At 29.1% G+C, this 24374-nt stretch overlaps 3 protein-coding genes across 4 annotated transcripts; 2 read left to right on the top strand and 1 right to left on the bottom strand.

Annotated features, from left to right (window-relative positions):
* Positions 1-107: 107 nt before the first annotated feature.
* Positions 108-3164, top strand: LOC126844846 (TAR DNA-binding protein 43-like). The gene is made up of 4 exons (XM_050583274.1): positions 108-351; positions 1770-1963; positions 2147-2284; positions 2688-3164. The coding sequence occupies exons 1-4, from the start codon at positions 108-110 to the stop codon at positions 3162-3164; spliced, it is 1053 nt and encodes a 350-aa protein (XP_050439231.1).
* Positions 3165-7348: 4184 nt separating this feature from the next.
* LOC126844691 (uncharacterized) lies at positions 7349-16632 on the top strand. 2 transcript variants are annotated; one of them, XM_050583070.1, is made up of 14 exons: positions 7349-7600; positions 7772-7921; positions 9389-9636; positions 10040-10092; positions 10703-11169; positions 12569-12635; positions 12724-12969; positions 13068-13160; positions 13712-13936; positions 14244-14345; positions 14429-14567; positions 14645-14716; positions 14939-15174; positions 15264-16632. In XM_050583070.1, the coding sequence occupies exons 2-14, from the start codon at positions 7905-7907 to the stop codon at positions 15423-15425; spliced, it is 2127 nt and encodes a 708-aa protein (XP_050439027.1). In that variant the 5' UTR covers positions 7349-7600; positions 7772-7904; the 3' UTR covers positions 15426-16632. The 2 variants fall into 2 exon arrangements, with proteins under 2 accessions (XP_050439027.1, XP_050439026.1); XM_050583069.1 differs by having other exon boundaries at positions 7781-7921.
* Positions 16633-19135: 2503 nt separating this feature from the next.
* LOC126844255 (vacuolar protein sorting-associated protein 53 homolog) lies at positions 19136-24309 on the bottom strand. The gene is made up of 16 exons (XM_050582293.1): positions 23973-24309; positions 23710-23895; positions 23435-23649; positions 23250-23370; positions 23041-23186; positions 22730-22945; positions 22489-22642; positions 22225-22427; positions 21916-22158; positions 21031-21180; positions 20844-20969; positions 20709-20787; positions 20479-20627; positions 20068-20223; positions 19833-19992; positions 19136-19741 (listed from the first exon to the last, which is right to left on the bottom strand). Exons 1-16 carry the CDS (start codon positions 24063-24065, stop codon positions 19589-19591), a joined length of 2550 nt encoding a protein of 849 aa, XP_050438250.1. The 5' UTR covers positions 24066-24309; the 3' UTR covers positions 19136-19588.
* Between the last annotated feature and the right edge of the window lie 65 nt (positions 24310-24374).

Consider the following 24374-nt stretch of genomic DNA (forward strand, 5'->3'; position numbering starts at 1 on the left):
TTGAGCAATTCATTTTGGAACTTTACTTCAATCTTCTCAGTGTATACAACGATCGTCGTGCCTTAACACTTTTCTTTTTTAGTCTAGGCAAGTTCAATTGCCCAAACATGTCGTTTGTACAAGTGTCGGACACAAATGACGGCGACAGAGAAATTGTCGACTTGCCTTTGGAGGAAGATGGTACTCTCTTGTTGTCTACTTTGCAAGCTCAGTATCCAGATGCGTGTGGTCTCAAGTATGTTGCTCCGGACAATGGCAGGACACGAGCATTGCGTCTAGCTAATGATAAACTACATCCACCCAACGAGGAAGGGTGGGGCGACATTGTTTACTTTTGTTCTTTCAATAAAGGTAAATGTACAGTCAGAAAACAAATTATTAAGTAATGTGTACAGTATTCTTTTTGCGACTCATTTTTATGACTCATTTACTTATTCTGTATAGACTCTACTATAATATAACTAATAGGGGGAATAAAACACTTATACTACGAGCAGTTGTGCCTTTAAAAAGCCTGGCGGCGGTCACGCTGCGACCTACCTGTTTTCCGTTTTCAGTCTTGTGTACCAAACATTTTTTTTTATTCACCATTTGTTCTGATAATTATTATCTATCGACTAGAGAATAGTCGTGCTAAGCTAGTATAGCATAGTTCAATAAGCATGTGTTTTTAGTAAAAGTCGCCAGACGGTGTAAACACTAGGACCACTTGGAGTGTAAAATGATTTTTTTATAGTAAAATAATGTTAGAGCTTTCTGCGAACAAATACTGTACATAGTTTTACATTATGTGTTATAATTTTATTATTATCTATAGATATATTTATTTATTTGGTTATTGTTAGTTTATATTTAGAACCCTGCAATTTCTTTGTGGAACTCTCAATATGTAACTTGTTATGTCAAGGATAAATTTGTAGTTTAATTCGACGTTTAATCAAGTTAACAATTTAATATTTTAACAATCTCATTTTGTTGCTTGGCTAAAAATTGAATAATGTAAACACAATAAAAATTGACTAACTACTGTCATAACATCACAAAACGAATTAAACAGTTTTACTAGTCACTTAAATCATTTAATAATTATTATTACCTACCGGTTTGGTTCTTATTTTTTTCCCATAATCAAATTTTAGTTAGTACCTATATACTTATTTAATTTACTAATTGGTCTACTTTAAAAAAAATAGAGTGCTGTAAGTTTGAGTTGAAAAAAAATGTACATTTTCCTGGCGTTTTTCTCGATTTTGAACTTTTTTAATTTTTAGTCTAATAAAGTAGCACACCGGTACGATCTCTGATCTAAAGAGCTGCTACACAAAGAAATCGGTTCAGTGGACAAAAATATAAAAATAAATTTAAAAAAAAAACTCTTAATTGTATATACAATACCTTCTCAGCTATCGAAGCTAAAAATTAAATTATGATAAAGAACTGGATACACTTGTTATTCGTCTACATTTCTAGTAAATGCGATCAAAAGTAAAGAGATAATTAGTTCATAAACATGATTGATAATAATACAGTGGTATGAGTAGATTCATTTCATTTGGCTGGCATTAGCTTGAAGTAGGAAAGTTGCTTTTTACGTTGCATTATTGTTTATTACTTTATCCACTATTAGTGACTCATTTAGATAAATAATGACCCCAAAAATGTATAGTTTATTTAGCTACTTTTTTTTTATATATGTGTGTGTGTGTTCGTGTGTTCGTGTGCGTGTTTGTGTAAATGATGATGTAAAAAAAAATGATATGTGTGTTCAGATAATGGACAGAAGAGAAAATTGGACGAAGAAATTGAAAGTGATGTGGAGCGAGCACCCAAAGAACAGAAGTCTGAGGCGAAATCAAAAGCTTGGAAGAATCGTGATTTACTTGTACTCGGTTTAGCATGGCAAACGACTGATGAGGACTTAGAAAGTTACTTTAGTACATACGGCGAAATGCGTTTGGCACAAGTTAGTTTTTAACAAAAAAAATAAATAAATAAAGAAAAAGTGTGCTTAGGTAATGCGTAAGAATGCGACAACGTATTTGTTGGTTTGCTTAAAAATATATTGTTTGAAGCTTTTATTTTTAGGTTTTTTTAATACAAGTTATGTAAATCATAATGCTCCTAAAGTTAATATGTTAAACAATAGGTTAAAAAAACTGCTGATGGCCGATCAAGGGGATTTGGGTTTATACGTTTCAAGGAACGAGAGTCCCAAGTGCGGGCTATGTTGGATTCACATGTCATTAATGGAAGACGATGTGAATTAAAATTTCCTAATATGAAGGTAATATTGTGTTATTGAATATTATATAATGTATATATTAATATCATTGTAAGTTTGAACTAAACTCGTAAATACATACATATTAAATACAGTTATATGTAGTTGTTGTGCGTATTTAAAGAATTTATTGATCTATTGTTTGCAAAGGACAAGTGGCTGAGTAGGTAAGATGATGGTGTATTTTGCGCTTACTGTCTTGAATAGCGAATTCACATAGAAATCATATTATGATGGCAGCGTTTAGCTAACATGACGATGATTGACCCGTTGTATAATTGAAAATTAATTTTCTTAACTTAAATATTACTTGAATTTGTTGTTATTTACTATAATTCAATGATAAGTCATACCTACCATATAAATATATCTGTTAGTTAACGTTTTTTTTTTTCATACTTTTTAGGATCCAATTGTAAATGAAGAAAAGAGAATATTTATAGAAAAACTTACTGAAAGTATTACACAAGAAGACCTCGAAGAATACTTTAAGCAATTTGGAGATATAGTGGAAGTTTGTATACCGCGTCCTTTCAAAAATATTGGATATGTGTCATTCGCCAAATCTGACGATGCTCTCACAACTCTCGATCAAGTTCACATTATTAAAGATGTTCGACTTGGTGTTTCGATTGCCTTGCCTAGAGGTAGTGCCCGAAGGTTTTGTGGCAGTGGCGGCAGTAATAATTACAATAGCCGGATGAGGGAATGTCGTGATCATTATAGTAGCCGAGTCTGTTATTATAATGGATTGGATGATTATGACCGCGGTATCTATTTTAATCGCTACAGGGATAATCCTTTTGACCGCATAGTCGATCCAAATTTAGTTGCTGCGGTTGTAGAAAGAACAGTCAGAGGAGTAATTGGAAATATATTATAATAATAACGTAATGTGACTATAATATTGATTATTTTTTATCGTTTTGGATGTGCCACTATGTTTTTTTTTGTAATTGCCATTCTGTACTTAAAAGATTTTCGGAAATTATAAAACAAATTTTACATAATATTTAACTAGCAGTAAAAGATAGTTGTATTGTATTTTTAAATTAAACTTGAGCTTAATTTTATATAATTAATGAATCTAAAAAGTTATTAATATCAATTAGAATTTTTATTAGGTGAACTATGTAAAAATAATAAAAAAAAATTCACATAACTAAATTAATGTATGCCGATATTTAGTAATGTATAGATAAAAACTTTTTTAGTCTTAGTATTAGTTAAGAATACACAAGTAGTAATTGTTAAAATTAATGTATCAAACATGTATCTTCAACTACATGTTTTTTTTTTATATTCGACCTAAATGTGGATCTTAATTAGTTTAGTAATACATGTATTATAATTAGATACATTTTTATTAGAAAATGTGTATTGGTTTTTATCTGAATGTTAATAAGAATAAAAGGCATGGCTATGTAATTAATCTATATTTATTGGATTTCAGTCATGGTTAGTTTAGCTAACTGAATTAAGTTTATTAAAAATATATGCATGTAACAAAATTACTTAGTTCATTATTGATGAAAATCGATATGAACAGTAGACATCAATCAGGTCATCTACTATTTTGTAGTTTTTTAGTTATCTAGTTAGGTGTTACTATTAATTAAAATAATTATACATACAGACCGTGAAATAATTTAACTACCAAAAATGAGTTCTACTAACTGAACTTATCACGGTTAAACGTTTAAATCAAAATTTTACAAAAATTGCCTATACCTGACTTAACTGACTGAATTGCCTATACCTGTAATAATAGGGGTATAACGGCCTCTTAATAAATTATTCATAGTTCTATATTAATTTATTTATTATTTAATTAACAATAATAGTTAATAGTAATTCTTAGGGCAGCATACAAGGTATTATTATGTTCTGTAAGCCTTGGGCAGTTACACCTCAAACGCAACATTGACAATATTTGTATACAATACACAATTATTAACAGTGTTTGTTGTGTGACCAGTATCAAATAATATTAAGGGGTTATGATCTATCTCATATGACTGATAGTAATTTGTCAACATTTAAAAAAAAAAGAAAAAAGTTTTTTAAAATTTACATACACAGATTTTTTTTAATAAAATTAAACAATTCATTTTTTTTAAGTGTTTTATGAACATATTACTTGATACCAATATAATTTATTTAAAAAAGTATTCCATACCCAATAAGTATTTTTAAATAGATCTATTCAAATAGTTAAGAGCTTTGTGAGTAGGTATAATAATTATCGGAATCAATAAATAAGAACCGAAATTAGTCATACTAAATGTGGCTTTTTATAAATGTGTTTTGTTCACAAATTTTGGAAGTAATAGACTGACGGTAGTCCTAATTAATAATAAGAATACTAAGTTATTAATGTTCCTCAAATGGAATTATCTGAAAATTTAATGTGGGTTTTAATGCTGAAACATCTCTAATCAAACTGTAATCTAAATCCTACCTGGAATATATATAACGGATTCGGTCATGATGCACACAAATAAATAAAACAATTATTTCAGGTTCCCTTCTCAAAAATGTAATGAACATAAAAGATCTATCATTAAGACGTAGATATTGTACACAAATTGTGTTATAATAAAACTAACAAAACATAATTAATTAAATATCTAGGTATTATATCATGTATCATACAATGCAATGTATGATATAATATAATACAATGCAAAACCATGTGCATCTTCCCTTGAACGAATTTTTGTTATGATTTTCTTCCAAAAGTCTCATCAACTATTACAGTTTGCTATTACTTATATTTTAATGTTTGATTGACATTTACTTGTATTTAAAACTTCTATTTGATTCTTAATAAAGTATTTTTATAAAAAGTTTTTTTTATTATTTTTTCAGGAATGTAACAGCTATTTAATAAAACATGTATTTAATTTAAAATGTTTTATAACATCTAAAAATATATATATAAATATTTGGTTGGGATGTATAAAACTATTTAAAAAATGGTTTTAAATATTAAATTAAGTATAAATGTATTAATCAGAAAATTAGTTGAACAAAATATTATTTTGCATATTAGAGTATATATTACCGGTTTTAATGGAATATTAAGAAAATATTTTAAGATTTTATTAGTGCATTTTAGCGTTATAATTTTAACATTTTAAAACGTAAAAATTCGGTCTCTACACCTAACACTCTAGGCAAATAACTGTGATTTTATATAATTTTGCAATCAACACCAAACAAATACCTATGTAGTAGGATCAACTATAGTTATTGTTAATATAGGGATACCCAATAAATTAATAAAATTGCTTTAACTGAACATTAAGTTGACCTAACTATTTATTTAGCAATTATAACGATACTTTTATTGTATCTATAAAGGTATTATTAATAATTATAGTTAAATAATAATTTGTTAGTGATACATTTTAAATAAAAGATAAAAAATAGGCTATAAGCGTTAACATAAATAAAAGTTCATAACTACCTATCGGAGTTCATCTACAATAAATGCTTCGAAACAAAAAACCAATAATTATAAAATCTTAAATCATTCCATTAATATATAGGTACAAAAAAGTTCCCGAATTAAAATATAGTTGGATTTATAGTCATTATCTACCATTCTCCACGAGATAGGTATTATACTTGCAGGCAATAAATACATTTTTTCTTTCAAATTATTTACTCATTTTTAAAGTTGTTCGTTATGAATTATGATATGTATTTCAATATGTTAAAATTACAAACTGACCAGTAACTATTGCACATTTCAGTCAAAATTTGAATGGCTGTTTGCCACCCTTAGCTGCTTCATTTGATTCACAGATTGCTAACCAGTCAGGTCTTTAATTAAACAGTAAAACTTTAATTTCGTTGATTTTATTTATTATGTGTTAAAATCGCTAATGCGATTATGTGAGATTTGCCCTTATAACTAAGTATGTTATAAGTTAGTATAAGAACTAACGATATTCACTTACTACTACTACTCACTTATATAAAAAAAAACTTGTGCTGGTTTATACTATGATTGGTTTGGACTGTACTGGTTTGAACCCACTGTCCACAGATCCATCGAAGCATTTATTTAAAACAAACTATGTACCTTTGTGAACTCCCGTCCCCACTACGCTCCGACCCCACTGTACTGGCTTTTTTATTAAACTTTTTCAGCTTGGAAGTCGACAGTTGTTTTGTCTTATTGAATAATACGTATTTTTGTATTTGATCCCGTGAGAACTATTCAGTTGCCGTACCGATTAATTTAATATTATGTTATTTCAATACAGTTGCATGTAACGCATGTTTCAATGTTGTGGAATACTGAAAATCTTTTGGGATCCAAACAATTTAGGCTTTTCATTTTACATGTGTACTCTTTACTATTTCAAATAGTATAATATGGAATTTTTCGTTATTATCATTTCTTTTTTTGTAGCAGCTATCATTTTCCATGCTTGTACCCAATTATTGTATACGTTTGTAAATAAATAGATACTGGAGTTGTGACTAAATAGTCAATAGATATCGATTAGTAAATTACTATTTTTTGCATGTTATTGCTTAAAACACAGCGCCAGACCGACACTGTATTTCATTAAGTTTATTTTGGTTAACGTTTCTTCTAATTGAGGTGGACAATCCCAAGATACAATATTATATAATGCCGGAATATTACAACATTGCATTGACAAACGTCAAATATATTAATTAATATTTAAAAATCAATGTGGTCAAACCTAACCTAACCATTTACTCTTTAATAATATGTGGTGTTGGCCGCACAACAAACACCATTGGTAATCGTTCATTTGTGTATTTGACACAATGCAGTCAATTAAGAGGCGTTTTTTTTTTGTTCGGCGGGGTTTTATCCTGTGCTACCCGTGCCGAACGCTTCCAAACTCTAAGTAATTAGTCTATAGTAAAATAATTTTTAAAAAAACGTAGTTGGCGCCATCTGGTGAACTCGAAATGAAAATCATCCGGACACGAAGGTGCCGAGACTTTTTAATGGGTTTTTTTTTTTTTAATGCTACCTGTCGCGTTGTCTGCAGCAGCTACCGCCGGGCACCGCCACCGAATATTATTATGATCTCATCGCTGTTTACACGTCGTCTCAGGTCGTTGGACCTCTCGCATAATAACACATTGTTATCAATGCCGGTGCACGCGTGACGCGACCGACTTTGTTTTGTTATTGATTGGCGGAATCCCGTGCCGTGGAATCCGCTATGTGGCGGCAAAGAGTGCCCACTACAACAATGTGTTTGAGCTAATCGCTATTCGAGCTCTGTAATAGTAATTGATCTGCGCACTGCTCCGTTTCAGGTATGCAATCGTTTACAAGTAAATAATATTAGGTGTACAACGCCTTGCCTCGTTCTGTGCAAAAAAAAAAAATGGCAAGTCTCTCCGGCCAATTCACCTTGCGTTGTGGCCACGGTTCAAGCAAGGCCCAGGCGCCTTCTGTTTATGCAATCGGTAATTAAACGTTGTTAGTATTTTCAGTTGTTCCCGCAGCACGATTCCGGTTGAAATGCACGGTTGTCTCTGCTGACCAATCGCTGCAGTCTAATCAATCGCTTTGGGGATCGAGCTATTTACCGTCGCTCGCGGACGTACACCCAACATAATGTCGTACAGACCCAGGTAACTATGGTCTATGGTGATAATGATTATAGTGGAACCGACGATAAACTCTAAAAGCCAGTACGTGTCTAAAAGGCCCGATCTCATACTAGGCTCGGCATTTTATACCTACAGATTATCTATATTTCACAAGAAACTTGTAGATCGTATTTCATGTTCGAGTCTTAACTTTTAAAAATAAAATTACTTAATGAGCGCTGCACGCTGTTTTGACTTGGACTTACGACGAAACCAATCTATGTATGTTATATATGTACACATTAGCCGGTGTCTCCCTCCTCCCTCAAACCCCCCTCCTTCCCAACCGATAGTAACCTATTCAAGAAGAAATCATAAAAATTTCAAATTCTCAACTTAACTCTTAAGCACCTACGTCCTCGTGAATTTTTTTTGCATTTAATTAAAATGAGAAATTTAAAGAAGTTCTAACTTATATACTAATCAAAATTTTTTAAAAATATATTTAAAGCTGAAATATGACACTTCCAAATCACTTGATATTGCACTGTCTAAATTGTTTGTATCAAGTTACAGCCCATTAAAACTAATAAAACTGATAATTTGATAACTTGCTACAAAAAAAATGTCCACACAAATTATAAAATGAACATTTTTTAATCGTCCTGTCATTATATTTTAGCTTTAAGAATCTTTTTTCAAAAAAAAAAATGTTGATAAGTTTTCAAGTTTTTTTTTTAAACGAAAAATTAAAATTCCCATGTTAATCAAAAGCAAATCCAAATGTCATGAAGAAGTACTTACAATTAGTGTCAAACTATGGATCTGACATTTTAGGGATTTATTATTTGAACAGGCTTCTATCAATCAAAATGATTAGTCGTAGGAAAAACATTTTTTTTTTTTAAACAGCAATATATAATGTTATAAATATTAGGGTGGCTCTTATTTTGCTAATTTTGTATAATTGTAAACCAATACCTACTAGGAAACACCAACTATCAATTATTATTAAGTAAATAAGTATAATATAACATAAATTGTATTAGTGAGTCTCAAATTACCGGTATTAATTAATTTTTATCTTGGTGTGAGTATGTTATTTTTATAAGTATTATAATATAAACAAATAAATTTAGATATCATTTTTAAAAGATTGTTCAAATAGGTATTGAAATTAAATAGAATTAAACAACTAAGAAACGTCAAAAAAAAATTGTATACTATTTTATGAAATATTTGAACTTAAAATATTTTAACGCTGTGTGACATTAACTTAAAGTTATCTAAATAATTGTAAATCTATAAAAGACAATTTTTTTACCCACTTCATAAAATAGAACCATGTTCTGAAAGAAGTACCGAAATTCGCAAAATAAGATCCAACATGCCATCGACCAGCACGGCAGTCTCTGTGGGAATGCTTTGACTAGGTGTAGGAGAAACATTTAAGGCCCTCTCTCAAGCAAGCCCTGCTTACACATATTAATACAATTTTTTTTAAATTAGCCGAGGAGGATATGATAATTCCCGTGGTGGATTCCGTGGGAGTTCATACAGTTCGAGAGGAGGTTTCAATGACAATTACAGAGGTTCTAGCCGAGGAGGTAGCACATATCGTGGATCACGAGGCAGCAGTAGAGGCAACAGTGGCCCCTGGTCTGGTTCTTCTAATTATAACAGTATGAATCGCAACTCTGAATCCAATTGGTCGCCTCCACCTGATAACAATTTTGAGTCTCGAAACCGATATTCAGGTAAGGTTTAGATTTAAATGATATGTCTTATTTCGGTTTAACTTATTTTTACGTGTTTTTATTGAAATGCTCATGCAAACATTTTTATTTAAATATTACTGTTTTTTCATGTGAATAATATTAATGCAGTCTTATTTTGATTTGATAAGCTTTCTTTTTAAGGGATAGATAAAATTACAAATATTTTACTCATAAACTAAAATTTATATTTAAAATACAATTATGATTTAAGTATAATATTGTTGTTTGAAACTCAAAAATATATTTGACTGACAAAATCCGATTGTACAACCAAGTTCAGAATTGCAAAATAAATATTTTATTGATAATAATTTATGTATTATAATTTGGCTTATTAAATGGAAGAAAAATATTAAATGATTTATTTATAATATAATTTCAGGTGATAATGGTCGTTATTCAAGTAGTCACAACGATTCTAGACGATTTAAAGAGGTATGTAAGATACATATTGTTTTTTTCCTTAGAATTTCTTTATCTTTTTCTGTTGACTGTTGTTAAGAATTATTTATAAAGCTACAAGATACTTTTCAGTGTTCACTACACAATAATGTTAACAAGTATTTCTTTTCCAAATGCAAAACATTTACTTATACTACACTTTGACTTTTTTTCTTTAAATATTTGAAAACAATTGATGGTAAAACCTATTTTTACACAAAGGACATTTTATTGAAGATAATACAATTTATCATACTTTTCTAGTATAATGAATAATCATTCATCAATGTAACATCATTGTGATTTTTTCCACTTAACCTTTATTAATTAATTTATGTTTATTATTAACAAATAAAATGTATTAAATATATATTTAGTATTTGTTTTGTGGTGATATAGTCATATACTTCGCTTGTTTTATAATCATAATTGAACAAATAACTTATAAATTGATTTATATGTTTGTGCTATCATCCAAGAGCTTGTAGACTAACAAATATTTTTTTATCAAATGATCAATCTAATGATTTGTAATTTTTGTTATGTAAATTTTAATTAAGCTAGGGTTTCAGTAAAAAAATATTAATTGTTGAAATGCATATAGGGTAGAAGAAGTGAAAGAGACTCCGACGTAGACGGTTATTTGAATACTGATGAAGATTACGAACATTATGGTCCTGGTAGTAGCAATTATGCAGATAATCGCAATAGTAGGTCATCGTATGGACCTGATACCGGCAGCTATAGAGAAAGTCGCGGCAGTTACAGAGGTCGTGGAAGCTCTCGTGATTACCATTCAGATTACCGTAAACCGCATCATTCGGAAGACAACCACGGCTCATCACCGCAAAGATATTCTGGACCATCTTTTAGAGGCCGAGGGGATGGCTTTAGAGGTGGATTCCGTGAGATGGACAGTCGAACATCAAGAGGAGGTGGATATAGAGGTAGCAGTTCGTATGGTAACAGTGAAGGAATGTTGAAACGGAAACGCCATGAGTCCCCGACTGGTGGATGGAGACCAAGTCCCTTCCGTAAAGGATACGATTCTTACAGAGGAAGAATGCCAAGGTAAAAATAAACTTAAACTATTAGGTTTACCTGGAATTTCGTACAGAAACAATAAACAATATAAGAATAAACCTTAAATTAAATGAAAATACAAAAAATTATAATATGATACAAGTGTTAAAATTTATGTATAGGCTTTAAAGTAGGCTCTGTAACCTGTGTACCATAGTGTGGAACTGACATAGTAACAGCTGTTAAAGGTACTGCATAATACCTTAATATCATTTATATTTATGTAATGTTTTTATAGCTTTTATGAAATGTTATTACATTTCTTGCTAAACTACTAATTAAAAAATAAAACATTAATGTACACGCTGCTTGAAACTTTTCACAACAACCAGAACGCTTTTAAATAAATTAAAAAATTTTTATTCAAGTATCAAATTTTACTCTAAATACAGGGTGGCCCACAAAGATTTGACAAATGAAATAACTTTTGTTCTAGTGAATATTTTTGAGATTTTTTTTAAAAATAATTTATACTCATTTGCTCTATAAGCACCGTGGCTTTTATTGCACTTACCTATTTTACTTTTTTTTAATAGTTTTTAATTTTTTTTATTACATATTTTTTTTTTTCCAAGGTAGCCATTTTATTCAAAATAATTTTTTAAAAAAAATTGGTGAAAAAAATTTGTACTTTTATTCATCCGTTCAAAAGTTATATTCATTTGAAAGTGAGGATGACTGGAGACGGGAGGTGGAGTGCGGTAGGTAACGGAAAGTTATTTAATTTGTCTAATATTTGTGGGCCACCCTGTATATATATATATTTAATACACATATGTAGGCCTTAAAATGAAAAGTTAACAAAAATGTTTTATCACTTTATAAAAAAGCGATGGTTTGACGTTTTTAAAGAGTTTTTTTGTTGTTACTTTGGGAAATTGGTACTGATTTTAGTAGATTTAAAAATTGAAAAATACAAATTGTAATACTATTAAAACTAGGAAGTTATTTAGACTGAAAGTCCTAAATCTTATTTTGGAATAAACTGTCATTAGTAAATACTTTATTTAATGATAAACTTGCTTTATAAATTCATGTAAAATCGTAAATTGTGACAATTTATTGTCGTTATCTAAACTTATTATTTACAGTTAGTAATAAGTAAATTTTTCTTGTTGGTTTTTTGGGTTAACGATTTCGTTTTTGTTGTAGTTTTAATATATAGTTGATTTAATTTTATGGACTATAGTTAGAATGCTTTCAATTCAATGTCACTAATTCTATTACGAAAATAGTATTTATGCACTTTGCAAAAACTTAAACACAAATATCAATATAAATTTTTTTTTTATTTTAGAACTTATTAAATAATCTTTTAAAAAATCACTCTATACTATATGCTGTAGAATTTGTTTTTGTGTTTTACTGATGTTTAACTATGTCCTAGATCCAACATGCACCATCTCAGTGATTACCGTACGAGAAAAATTGCCGAATTCCGTGAAAAAACTCGAGTGCGTATTGTATTTAACAAAGTTAACTAAATAAAACTCAGTATTAATTTATTAATAATTTGATGATTTTTTTTTTTATCTGTTGTAGCAACTACGCGAACAGCTAAGTTCGCCTTCGGAACAAGAGGAGGAAGTAGTCGAAGAAGTAGTGGACGAAGAAGTCGAAGAAGAGCAATCCGAAGAAGGTAATCGAAAAGAAGCTGCGGAAGAGGGAGAACTGAAAAGCAGTGAACAACCCAAGAAAAAGAGAAAGGTCGTTAAAAAAGTTGTGAAAATCTTAAAGAAAGTGAAGAAACCTAAAGAGGATGATACGACCTCTACAACCAAACATTCGGTAAGAAACACAAAGAGACCAAGGCTGGATGTACATTGCGTACACACACACATTGCCGATGGTGATAGCTATAATATGAACTGTTTGTTTTTGTTTAGTCCAAAACTAGAGATCAGACGACAAAACGGACAGAAGAACATGTGCGGACACTTTTATGTCCGCACTGTGAATTTACCAGTGTTAGGACTCGAGTATGTAAAATTTGAATGATAACTAAATAGTTGTCTACAAGAAGGGCTTATGTTACTTTTTTTTTTGCAAAATGGTTATTTTCTCTCTATAATGATTTTAGTGTTTCAAACTACCACTAGATGTCAGTAGTTGACTAGCACTGGGCTGCTGCATCAATGATAGGCCTTTAATTTATGGCGTTTTTTGTAAAATCTTATAAATGAAACAAATTCTTTTCTTGTAGACACCCATTCAATTAACTAAATAACAATTAATTAGGTATACTAATAGTAATAATCACTGACATCACTGTAATAAAATCTATAATTAATCATGGTCTAGTTTACACCTTATGTTACCAATATGATTGTTTGTCCTTACTTACTCATCTAACAGATAATATCTAGTAGTGGTTGGTTTAAACCATGTGCCTACCCTAAAATTAATGAGGGTTAGAGAAGTTGTAACATGAATTGTAATTAGCAGGTATTTAGTTAGACAATCTGTCTTGTAAACTAGGCCATTAGTTGCGTTGTTGTTTTCCTTTAAAATGAGAATTTTTATTTTTTAGGACTATGAAATGCATTTGATGAAAATACGCCATCGAAATGCAATGACCGTAATAGCGAGAAACCGAAAGCGCGAACTTTTTATGATTCGTCAAGACCAAAGGAAAGAACAGAAAGAAATCGATGACAACAATGACGGTGAAAATTCTGAAACTAAATTCTGCAAGTTATGTCAGTTGACGTATAAGCAGTCGAAAGGCGATCATTTCGCCAGTGTGTTGCACAAAGTAATTAAAAACCTGGTTAAATGGCTAAATTAAGATATCATTTACAATATAAATGTATTAAATCAGTTTGCCGTTGGAATGTAACTAGTACAATAGGAATATGTTAGATACTATGAGTTGGCCTTGCACTAGGAGAGACGATTAGACATAAATAAGAGTAACATTGACACTGTTGTATGTAGGGTAAATGTGACGTAAGATGTTGATAAAAAGCTAAGCTTAAGGTAGCTAACTTAAATGGAGGAGAAGCAAAGAAGTACTTATATATTAGGTATATATTTATAATGATATTGTTTTATTTGTTTAGAAAATCAAGCAGGCCACTCAGCCATCGTGTATTATTTGTCATTTAGTATTCGCATCTCCAATGCGTTTAGAACATCATTTGTGCAGCATCGATCATTTAGAGGTAAATCTCATTTTGTTTTGCCTTTTAAAGAGCGGCTAATTATTTTGACTCGTATTACTTAAGGTGTATGTATGATATTTTAGAAAGTGTTAAACCAACCACAGAAACAAGCTAAACAACCAGCAGCCGCAGCAGTGTCTGTGCCGAATGACATCGACGATGCTGAGGGAGAAGTAGATATAGCCAATTTTATGGTTTTGGATTCTGTCGGTTCTGGTGAAGGTAAGTTTTGATTATACAACAACTATTCATCGTCATTGAGTGATATTATAATAATTATGTGTTTGTGTGTAATTAAGATGAAGAAAAGCCAAACAAAATTGACAGCGAAAGAAAGAAAAAAATAAATTCTGACAAAAAACTTGCTTTAGGTAAGTAATCATCATTTGTGGTCGTCCATCCATTCATTCGACAGTTTCTTTTTATTCTGTATGACAATTTGTATTATTACAATTTAAAATTGGATTAGTAAATAGTTTAGTTTTGCATCGTATGCATACCACAAATATAATTTATGTATGTAATATTTGCTTAAACTGTATGTTCAGATTGTATTTTACCAAAAATATTATAAATTTTTTTTTTAATTTTAGGAATAGAATTTTGCAAACACGTCTATTATTGTGAATTGTGCGATCTCATATTACCAGTTCATGAAAATGTTGAACAACACTGTCACAGTAGTTTACACGTGCAGCGTTATGCACATCATTCTGACAAAAAAAACAAACAACAACAAAATGTCACCAAAGTGTCGTTCGAACAAAGTTGTTCACCGACGACAAAATGTGAATCCGCCGACAGCAGTGATGTCGATCCACCAAATAAGGTATGAAGCCGCCTGTCAATGATATTGACAATAATGGTATTGTTTGATACACTTTTGTAATACTAATATTATATCGTTTACGATTGCAGGACATTCTACACAATTTAAGTCCGAATAAATCCAGAGGAGAAGCGATCAACAACGACTTTGATCTTTGGTCTACATTAGATATGGTACTAGAAGACGTTAAAGAAAATAGTAACTCCGATAACGAAATATCTTCAACTGCTGAGACAAAGAACAAATCTTAAAACTGAATCGTTGTTTTAAAAAAAAAAAAAAAATTTTAACACGCTTAGTTATTAATTGCGATCCTTTCTAAGATTTATTTATAAGAAATGTTTTGAGATGTTCAAGTTTTTTTTCCTATTTTATTGTTATTATAGATTATAGACATTTTTTTCATACCCATAAAAACGTATAAACGCCTAAAGTAATTTTATATAAAAGTTAGTGGTATTGTTAAGATTATTAATTATTAACTTTAATAACACTTTGTTGTTTGACTATGATTTAATACGACGTGTATACTATTTGAACGTGGTTGAATACGAATTGCGTTGACATTCTAAAATGTATACGTTTTTTGTAACTAATTATATATTTTAATTATTAATTATTACATTAACTTGTTAATATTAATTGTAAAAATGTATACATACTTTATCGATATTATATGATGTATACAATTTTCAATGAGATTATGTTTAAGTACGTCTTAGCTTGATTACTATTATTATATTAGAAAATGTATACAATTTTGTGGAACTATACTTAAATAACTATTTATTTACATTACTTAACTATTATTGTTAAATTGAATTGGATATTAGCAATTATACAAATGTAAACATCTTTATTAGTACCAAACACTTGCAATGTATGTACTACATAATATGGCGATTATGCTTCCAACAATTTTTTTTAGTTTAATTACCAAAGTATTGTTAATTTAAACCGTACGAATGTGTTCGTCATTTCATATTGTTACTCATTATCATCATGTATACATTTTAAAACCATCTACTTATATTAATTATACATGATATTTAATTAACTATAATTGTTATTATTCATATTTTACTTTATAATTTTAACTATATAAAAACAATTCTATTCAAAGTTTAAATGTATACAATTTGTCAGATTTCAAAAACAGTTGTTTTATTGTGAATAAATGCCGAAACGTTAGAGAACTGGCTTTTAGATTTGGCTCTTTTAAGACTAAAAATATACAAATTATTATCTACTTATTATATTTATCTTAATGTGTGTATTGTACACATAAATTGTATAAACGTGTATAATGTACGGTTTTTTGAATAATTTTGCTGTAAAATATTTTTGTTTTCAATAATAGTCCAAATTTTACTCTGAATGGCATCATTGCTCTTAATAAATGTCCAGTTTTATATTATATGCGGCATATTTTTTATTTATATTAAACAAAAAAAACTGTACCAGTGTAATTTCCAAAAGTTTGTTTTTAATGTAATGATTTTTCTAACTAATAAAAAAACTGATCTGAGAATTTATATAGAATTCTTCCTTTTTTCATTTAAACCCAAAAGAATTTTCTAACTGTAATAATTCTTTTAACCTTTTGTTTCAATTATGAACCTAAATGAAATACAATGCAATCATATAACCAAAATATATTTCTATGGAAATGTATTTCCAAAACCAAATTTAGTTTAAATGAGAAAAATACCACATAAAAGATTCTTTTTACCTATGAAGAAACGTTAAAATTTTGTTGGACAGTACAATTCGAATATAATAAAGTTACTACAATGTTTCTTGGGTTTGGGAATAGTAATTAATTATCTGTTAATAATTATTCAACAATGTCTCGCATTAATTTAGGAAAAAGACTTCACTTATTTCACAAAAAAAAGTTGCAACCAAAAAGACAACAAACCGACTACAGACTATTTTTTCATAATAAATTGAGTTTTTCAGCTGTAGGGTTTCATCGATATAAAAAGATATATTTTGGAATTTTACTTTTAGTTTAATTTTTGATACCATGTTAAATTTCAAAATTTTGTCGTCAAACCGTTTTTTTTTTTTTGATAAAACAAAATCACTAATAGAACATATTTTAAAATATAGCGGTTTTTATAATATGTTATAATAATATTTAACACTTTTTACCATTTACAGGCTAACATTGATCAATATATTAGTGTTTTATAAATTTAAGTTTCGACGAAAAGCTGCACATTGTGAATTAAAATTGAGTTAAAGTATAGATATTAAATTTTGTCTATGAAACAGAAATAATTTATAAGGTGGTAAAATGTTTGTTTCGCACAACAATAAAATATGATCGGTGCCCAGCAAAAAGGATTTAAATCATCGAATTTGTATTTCTGCTCAAACATCCATATTGCAAATGGTAAAAAAAAAAATAAAAACAAATACTGGAGATATATTAAAAACGAGCAATACTACAGCGGTGTGATGAATTTTGTAGTATGCACGTACGTACCCATCACACCGCTGTATTAGGTAAAGGACGTACAACGTTTATATACCACACCAACGATCAATTTGATCACATGCGAGCATTGCTCACAACTTTGCTGTTAATAACGAATAAGGGTCGTGGCGTGATGCTGTGCCCCGTGAAGTAGATTGCGCTGTTGGTTATACAACGAATGTGCAGGGCCAAGGAAAATAATATATCTATCGAACTCCTTCAAATAAGTGGTCGGTTTTTTTTTTTATAAGCCAGACAGAATTTCGTCTACTTGGGGCGGTCAGATTTCAATTCTTTAACGATTTACAATAGTGCTTACAACACTTGTAGAACAACCTTTTAACGTTTTTTCACAGGTAACAACAATTGTAAAATTAGAAAATTATTTTGTGTTTAAATAAAAAAATGAATAATTCTGTATCAATTCTCAGATCAGATTTTTATTATTAGTTAGAAAAATCATTAAACGTTTACATTAAAAACACAATTTTTGAAATTACAGTTTTTTTTTTTGTTAAATTTAAATAAAATATAAGACCGGTCAATCAGTAAGAGCAATGATGCGATTCAGAGTAAAATTTGAACTATAATTGAAAATAAAAATATTTTACAGCAAAAGTATTTGAAAAAACTGTACATTATGCACGTCTACACAATTTACAAGCTACTCTTTACTGGGTTATGCGGGAAAACGGATATTTTGTATTTTTGTTCAACATAAAAATGTTGGTTTTGAAACATTTTCAAATTGAACTGAATTTTTCAAATAAAAATCCGTAAAGCTAGTAAAGTAGTAGCCAAACAACAACTCGTATATCTTTGCAGAACTATTGAATTCCGACCATCCTGAGCAGTGGAAATTTGTATAACGTTTACCTAAGACTGCCTGCATACTATAAAATTCGTCTTATCGCTGTAGTATTGCTTATTTTATATCTTCCATATATGTTGTTTTCAGTTTTTGTAATATTACAGTGTATTTTATATTGTGTTTTATTATTAAATGTCACTAAAACGTACAGTTTAATTATTTGCTCTTTACAGTCTATCCTACTTATCTTAGGATTGCTAAGCTATTGTAAGAGTCATTAAATTTCATATGATAATATAACTGTATTCTTTTTTTTTGATAATATACATTGTAATTAACAATTTAATGAAAACAGTATATTTATTAATTTTTCGTTTTTCCTTAATAAAACAAAAAGATCAACAGCAGATAATTGAGGAAATTGTATATTATATTATATGTATAGTTCCACTTTATATCTACCATCGGTCTCATTTTTAGACTTAAAACCCTAAAACTCAGAGTTGGGTAAATGTACGCATAAAAGTTTCATACACCAATATAACATGCACAATAAGTATGTTTTATACATTTATATATACACAAGTAAAATACGTATAAATTGCAACGAAACTTATTTTATAGTGTATTAATAATAATGTTTACGGCAAAATGTAGGTTTTTTTTTATTAAATTATGAATATGCGGCTCTATTTGAGGAAATTCTCAAATAAATATTTACACAAAATATATGTTAGTTGTAACCAAATTCCATTACTTAAGTTTACAAATGAGGCCTTCAGCACTATAACGGACTAAACCACAAATAGTAGTATAACAATAAAAATATAAATAATATAATAATAATATATATAGATGAACTAACATATCGTCGTGTCCAACGAAGAAGGACGTAACTCGATTTAAAAAAAAAAACCACTACCTAATTTGAGGTTCTTACTACAAAGAAAATGATTAATAGAGTGAGGAAAAAAACAAAATTAATAATATTTATGTGTATTTAATTAAAAAAAATTAATTATATAAAAGAGAAATGAAATTTGTGGAATTGAATCTTAAACATATATTTCTAGAGTACAATAATTTACAAAAATAAAGTTTAACGTTATGTATATCGACTAATTATTTGAGTTGGATATTAGATTTTTTTTAATGCGGCTAGTATACTGTTTTAAACTAGATAAAGCTGCAGTGCTCGTAACAAAACTACCCGTTGGATTTCTTGGTCTAAATAGGTTAAGCAATTCATTTCTTTCGGCTGCTTTCAAACCCTGAAATAATAATATATATGTATATGTAAAAATATATATATAGAAAAATAATATATATAGAAATATAATATACAGTTGTCTTAAGCTCTACCTTCATTTCTAAAATTTTCTGAAACTCAGTCATATCCGATTCAGGCAATAATTTTAAGTACTGATCGACAAATGATGTGTAGTGTTTCATTGTAGGTGCCATAACAAGTTTAAGTATCATTTCCGCTTTAGTCATACCTTTGACTACAACTTTGGTGTAACTAAAATGTTATTTAATTTAATGATTTTTAACCATAACCAGTGTTATACTAATATTTAATAAAACTGATTCCTACCTAGCTGGAGCTTTACGATTATCGTCAAGGTTCATTGATGGTAAGTCCAATAGAACTGTTTTTAATGAGTGGGTATCTAATAACAATTGTTCAGCACCAATATTTGACAGCGGCTTACATTTATACAAATGTTTTATAAACTTTGGAATGAAAGAGCTGAAATTCAAACAATTGTTTTTTCTTATTAAGTATAAGATACTAACAATTCTTACACAATTAATATATACATATATACAGCAGGGATTATTGCTCATTTTTCAGAATAATTTCTAAATTGCTTATGTAAAAGATGTATGCATGTTAAGGAAAATAGGTTTTTTTTTTAATGTACTGAGCAAATGCCCCACTGGAAAAAATGTTTGCTGCTGCCCCTGTTACTGTGCAATACCTATGAGTTCATTTAACACTTACTTTGCAAACGTAATACAAAATTTTGTAAAATACTTTCTAGATGATGATAAATAGTTACGGACCACAGGAATAACAGCTTTTAAATGAGTAGTCATCAAAGAGACATATTCACTCTGATCACCAACAGCTGTAATGTTTTGCCATGAAACCTTAAAAAATCAAAAAATAGTTCTAAAAAATTGACCAAATGCATGGACGGACTTGTTTTAAAATTTTAATGAATCATTTACTTTGACCATATTATTAAGTGCGGGTTCTAAATCGACTTCTAGATGTTGAACCAATAGCTTGATGGACAAGAAAATAATGCTAAAAACGTGAATTGTCGTTAATAAAAAAAATATTTGACTTATGAGAAATCTTACTTTTGGAAAACTTCTTGCTCATTAGTCATGCTAATTTTTCCTATTAAGCTTGGATCAATTTTTTCTTTTAATTTATCTTCCAATTGTTGTGTGGTCTCCATACAATAATCAGCAGTTGTCAAAACACTATAAGTGAAATCAAATAGTAATAATAGTTTTTAAATACATTTGTAAATAATATACTTACCAACATATTTTAGCAAGCTCTTGTGGCGTACAATTAACATTCTTCACATTAGCATCAGACATCCCACTTGGAAGTAATTGTAGATCCTTTATTAGGTCTTTAGTCATATTCGATACATTTGTAGTGAGAGAAGTAGGAGTATGACTTATTCTTCAATGTTTTATGCGTAGAGACAAAAAATATTAGTTTCATAATATATTAGTACACATGGTGATCCGTTAAACGTAAGAAACTCATTTCCTTTCAAAATATTCTTTCTTTTTTACAATTTTGTAATTTTTTCTTTTAGAGGCATTTATCTGAGGATATTTTACAATATCAGACATTATTCAAATTTATCTTTTTTGGTAAATCCCATAGCTCTATCAACTTTTAGAACTCAGGTAGTAAGGTATATATTTTATAAACTTTTTAAATTAAGCATAATTTATTAAAAATGTTGATTGCTCGATAACCAGTTTTAAATAACTAATTAGGTATTTAAGGTTAATTAGGGTAACTGTAGTATTTTTTTTATCAGCCCACATTAACTAAACTGCACTTCAACTCATGTCCTAAATTTTTAACTTTAGAATAAATTATTCAAAACTGGTTAATAACCAGTGGTTATTGACCAGCCAAAATTATTGGTTAATTATTTTTAATTTAAAAAGTTAAAATTATTACAATACTATTTAAGTTTTAAAAGGCAATCTCTGAAATTTACCAAAAAAGTTAAATTTTAAATAATGTTAAATATTGTAAAATATAAGAAGAAGAAAATTCCTCCAAAAAGAAAAACTATAAAATTGTAGTTGTTTTTAAAGAAAATGGGTGTTATACATTAAACCGATCACACTGTTTTATGAATGCAATAAGTATTAATAGTAATAATATTCATTTTACTTTGGTAAATTAGATTCTAGTATTTTACTCGCATATTCTTTTAGGTATTTTTGAAACACAGAAGCTAAAGCAAGCATAGGATTATGGTTACTTAGTTCTGTACACTGTACTAGAGATTTTTTATAAAACAAAAATAAATCGGCACAATTCGGTAACACAGACGCAGTTTGATCGTCAATGTTTTCTTTTGCTAAAGTTATTTTAATATCATTAACAAATCGTTCCATGAGTTCTGATAAATTTCTAAAAAGGAAAAAAAAACATTAATATACACTCAAACCATGAATAATATTAACGTCACTTATTTACTTATCAACACTGTCAATATAAATAAAAAGAAATGGTTGGAAACAATCACTTATCAAACCATCAAATGAAGATGTATTCTTTTTTATGCCAATATTATTAACAGGTGTGGTTATACTATCCATAATACTCTCCGATACCGTCAATTCGTTTGAAAATGGTTGAATGATTTCTTCTACTTTAGTAATAGTTGCCAACTGTTGGTTCTGAACAAATTAAAAAAATATAAGTAATGTTTTATCTTTCACATAAGACAATTGCACTAACAGGTTTTGAAGCATCTTCAGTCTGAGTTATAGTACTACCACTAAACGTTCTAGACATTAAGTTTTCAAATGCAACAGTTTTTTGAATTGCATACAGCAAAAGTTTTACATCTATCTCATTCTTCCTTTTACCCATCAACTTTGATAGTTCATTTCTGTAACATATATTTATGATAAAACTAAATATTTTTTTCTTTTACAAAGTCAAATAAAAACCACAGTTTCAAAACTAGTTTACGCACTTGGTGATAACACAAAATTCAACTGCAATCCTTTTGGATAATTCCCATTGAACAGGAAACATAGTTCCAAACTTCTCTTCAATTTGCAAAAGTTGACGTTTGAACCAGGCATAGCGCTGATTTACTTTGTCCAACCAGGCTACATCTTCAGCACTATCAAATAAATGAGTATATTCTGATAGTTGAAGGTTGATAAACCAGTCCAATAGTTCATCTCTACAAATTATTTAGGTGCTAATTTAATTCAAGTAATTAAATACTTTGCATACATAATAAGTAAAATATATTTTTTTTATTACTCAGTTCCTTACTTTACTTTGGATTCTAAAATAGAAACAACTAAACACGCTTCAGCCATTTGTCGATTAGGGACAAAATTTTTTGCATTTGGTCCTGAAAAGGCTTCATGAAAGTCTGCCATAATTTGTGACGCTAATGATTCTTGTAGTTGTTTTACCTGTATTCAAAAATAGTTAACACTCAAATGAGTATTTAATTACTCAATATTTGTATTGTTTACTTCTGTTGCTAATAGAGCAATATGTGGAATGTCTATATAATTTTTAAAATGTTTCATGACATCAGTGACTCCCTGTAGAGGCATTACAATCTCTCCATATTTTCGGTTAGAAGTCAATCCCCTAATTTTCATTTGAAGTATTAGAGAAGCTCTTTAAAAATATAAATAATTTGCAAATTGCATACCTGAGCGATTCAATACCAGAAACTAGCATATGCAAGTTATTTAAAGTAGTAATTGACGTAGTAAGATTTTTTTTAGCACAATCTAGTTGTTCTATATCTATTGTTATCTCTTTGACTACTTCTTCACTGTGTTCAGCTTTTTGTTTAATTTCTCTAATTTGGCTGAACAATTGTTTGATATAACGTTGTGCTTCCTCGAGCTCAGCTTTTCCATCCTTTGTAAAAAATCACAAATTAACAGAACATACTAATAAGATGTAAAGAACTTTATATACTTTATTGACTTCTATTTGTCCTCGAATAACTGATCTTATTTCACTATCAATAGAATCTACTTTGCATTCTAATGAATTGATGACATCATCTATATTAGCTAGAGACTGTTCTGTAGGAAACATCTTGTTGATATAATCAATTGCGTCAAATTCGGGTCTATCCAGTGGATCGTCACTTGGTAGTGTCTAAAATTAAAAAATAGATATACATACATTATAACGTCCAATTACACATAATGAAATAAATGTGTGTTTAAAGCTACCTCGTCAATTGCATTTTGCACAATCTCTGAATAAACCAATGCTTCGTTATTATTATTGGGACCTTCGATAATTTCTTCATCATTAGCTATCATGTTTAAGAATAATTTGAAATTATATTTGAAGTACCCGTTGAAATTTAAAACTGTTTAAAGATGGTCAACAGCATCGTATAAATTAATTTTACTGAGCTGTATGAACTACGAAGGTTCAATTATTCAAAAATGAAGATACAATACAACATATATAACTGATTATACCGTAGAGCAATAATATAATAAATATAAGTAAGTATATAATTAAGTAACAAATTCTAACAGCTAACTTGTTAGTTGCTACTTGTAAAGCTGTAAGTTATTGATAGCAACTTCTGTGCTATCACCACAGATACATAAACATGTTAT

This window comes from Adelges cooleyi, unplaced genomic scaffold (genome assembly GCF_023614345.1).
Source record: "Adelges cooleyi isolate 19-005CV unplaced genomic scaffold, UGA_ACOO_1.1 ACOO_flye_CR_arks_rails_tigmint_CR_PRNA_651, whole genome shotgun sequence".
In the NCBI taxonomy this organism is placed as follows: Eukaryota; Metazoa; Arthropoda; class Insecta; order Hemiptera; family Adelgidae; genus Adelges; species Adelges cooleyi.

Coding starts and splice junctions, on each gene's coding strand:
- LOC126844691 (XM_050583070.1), top strand. Junction 10,093..10,702: donor ATTCTAGACGATTTAAAGAG/GTATGTAAGATA, acceptor AAATGCATATAG/GGTAGAAGAAGTGAAAGAGA. Junction 15,175..15,263: donor ATGTCGATCCACCAAATAAG/GTATGAAGCCGC, acceptor TTACGATTGCAG/GACATTCTACACAATTTAAG.
- LOC126844255 (XM_050582293.1), bottom strand. CDS start 24,065: ATGATAGCTAATGATGAAGAAATTATCGAAGGTCCCAATAATAATAAC. Junction 21,181..21,915: donor CTAGAATCTAATTTACCAAA/GTAAAATGAATA, acceptor AAAACATTGAAG/AATAAGTCATACTCCTACTT. Junction 20,224..20,478: donor TTTTGTATTACGTTTGCAAA/GTAAGTGTTAAA, acceptor TTTGAATTTCAG/CTCTTTCATTCCAAAGTTTA.
- LOC126844846 (XM_050583274.1), top strand. CDS start 108: ATGTCGTTTGTACAAGTGTCGGACACAAATGACGGCGACAGAGAAATT. Junction 1,964..2,146: donor GCGAAATGCGTTTGGCACAA/GTTAGTTTTTAA, acceptor GTTAAACAATAG/GTTAAAAAAACTGCTGATGG. Junction 2,285..2,687: donor TAAAATTTCCTAATATGAAG/GTAATATTGTGT, acceptor CATACTTTTTAG/GATCCAATTGTAAATGAAGA.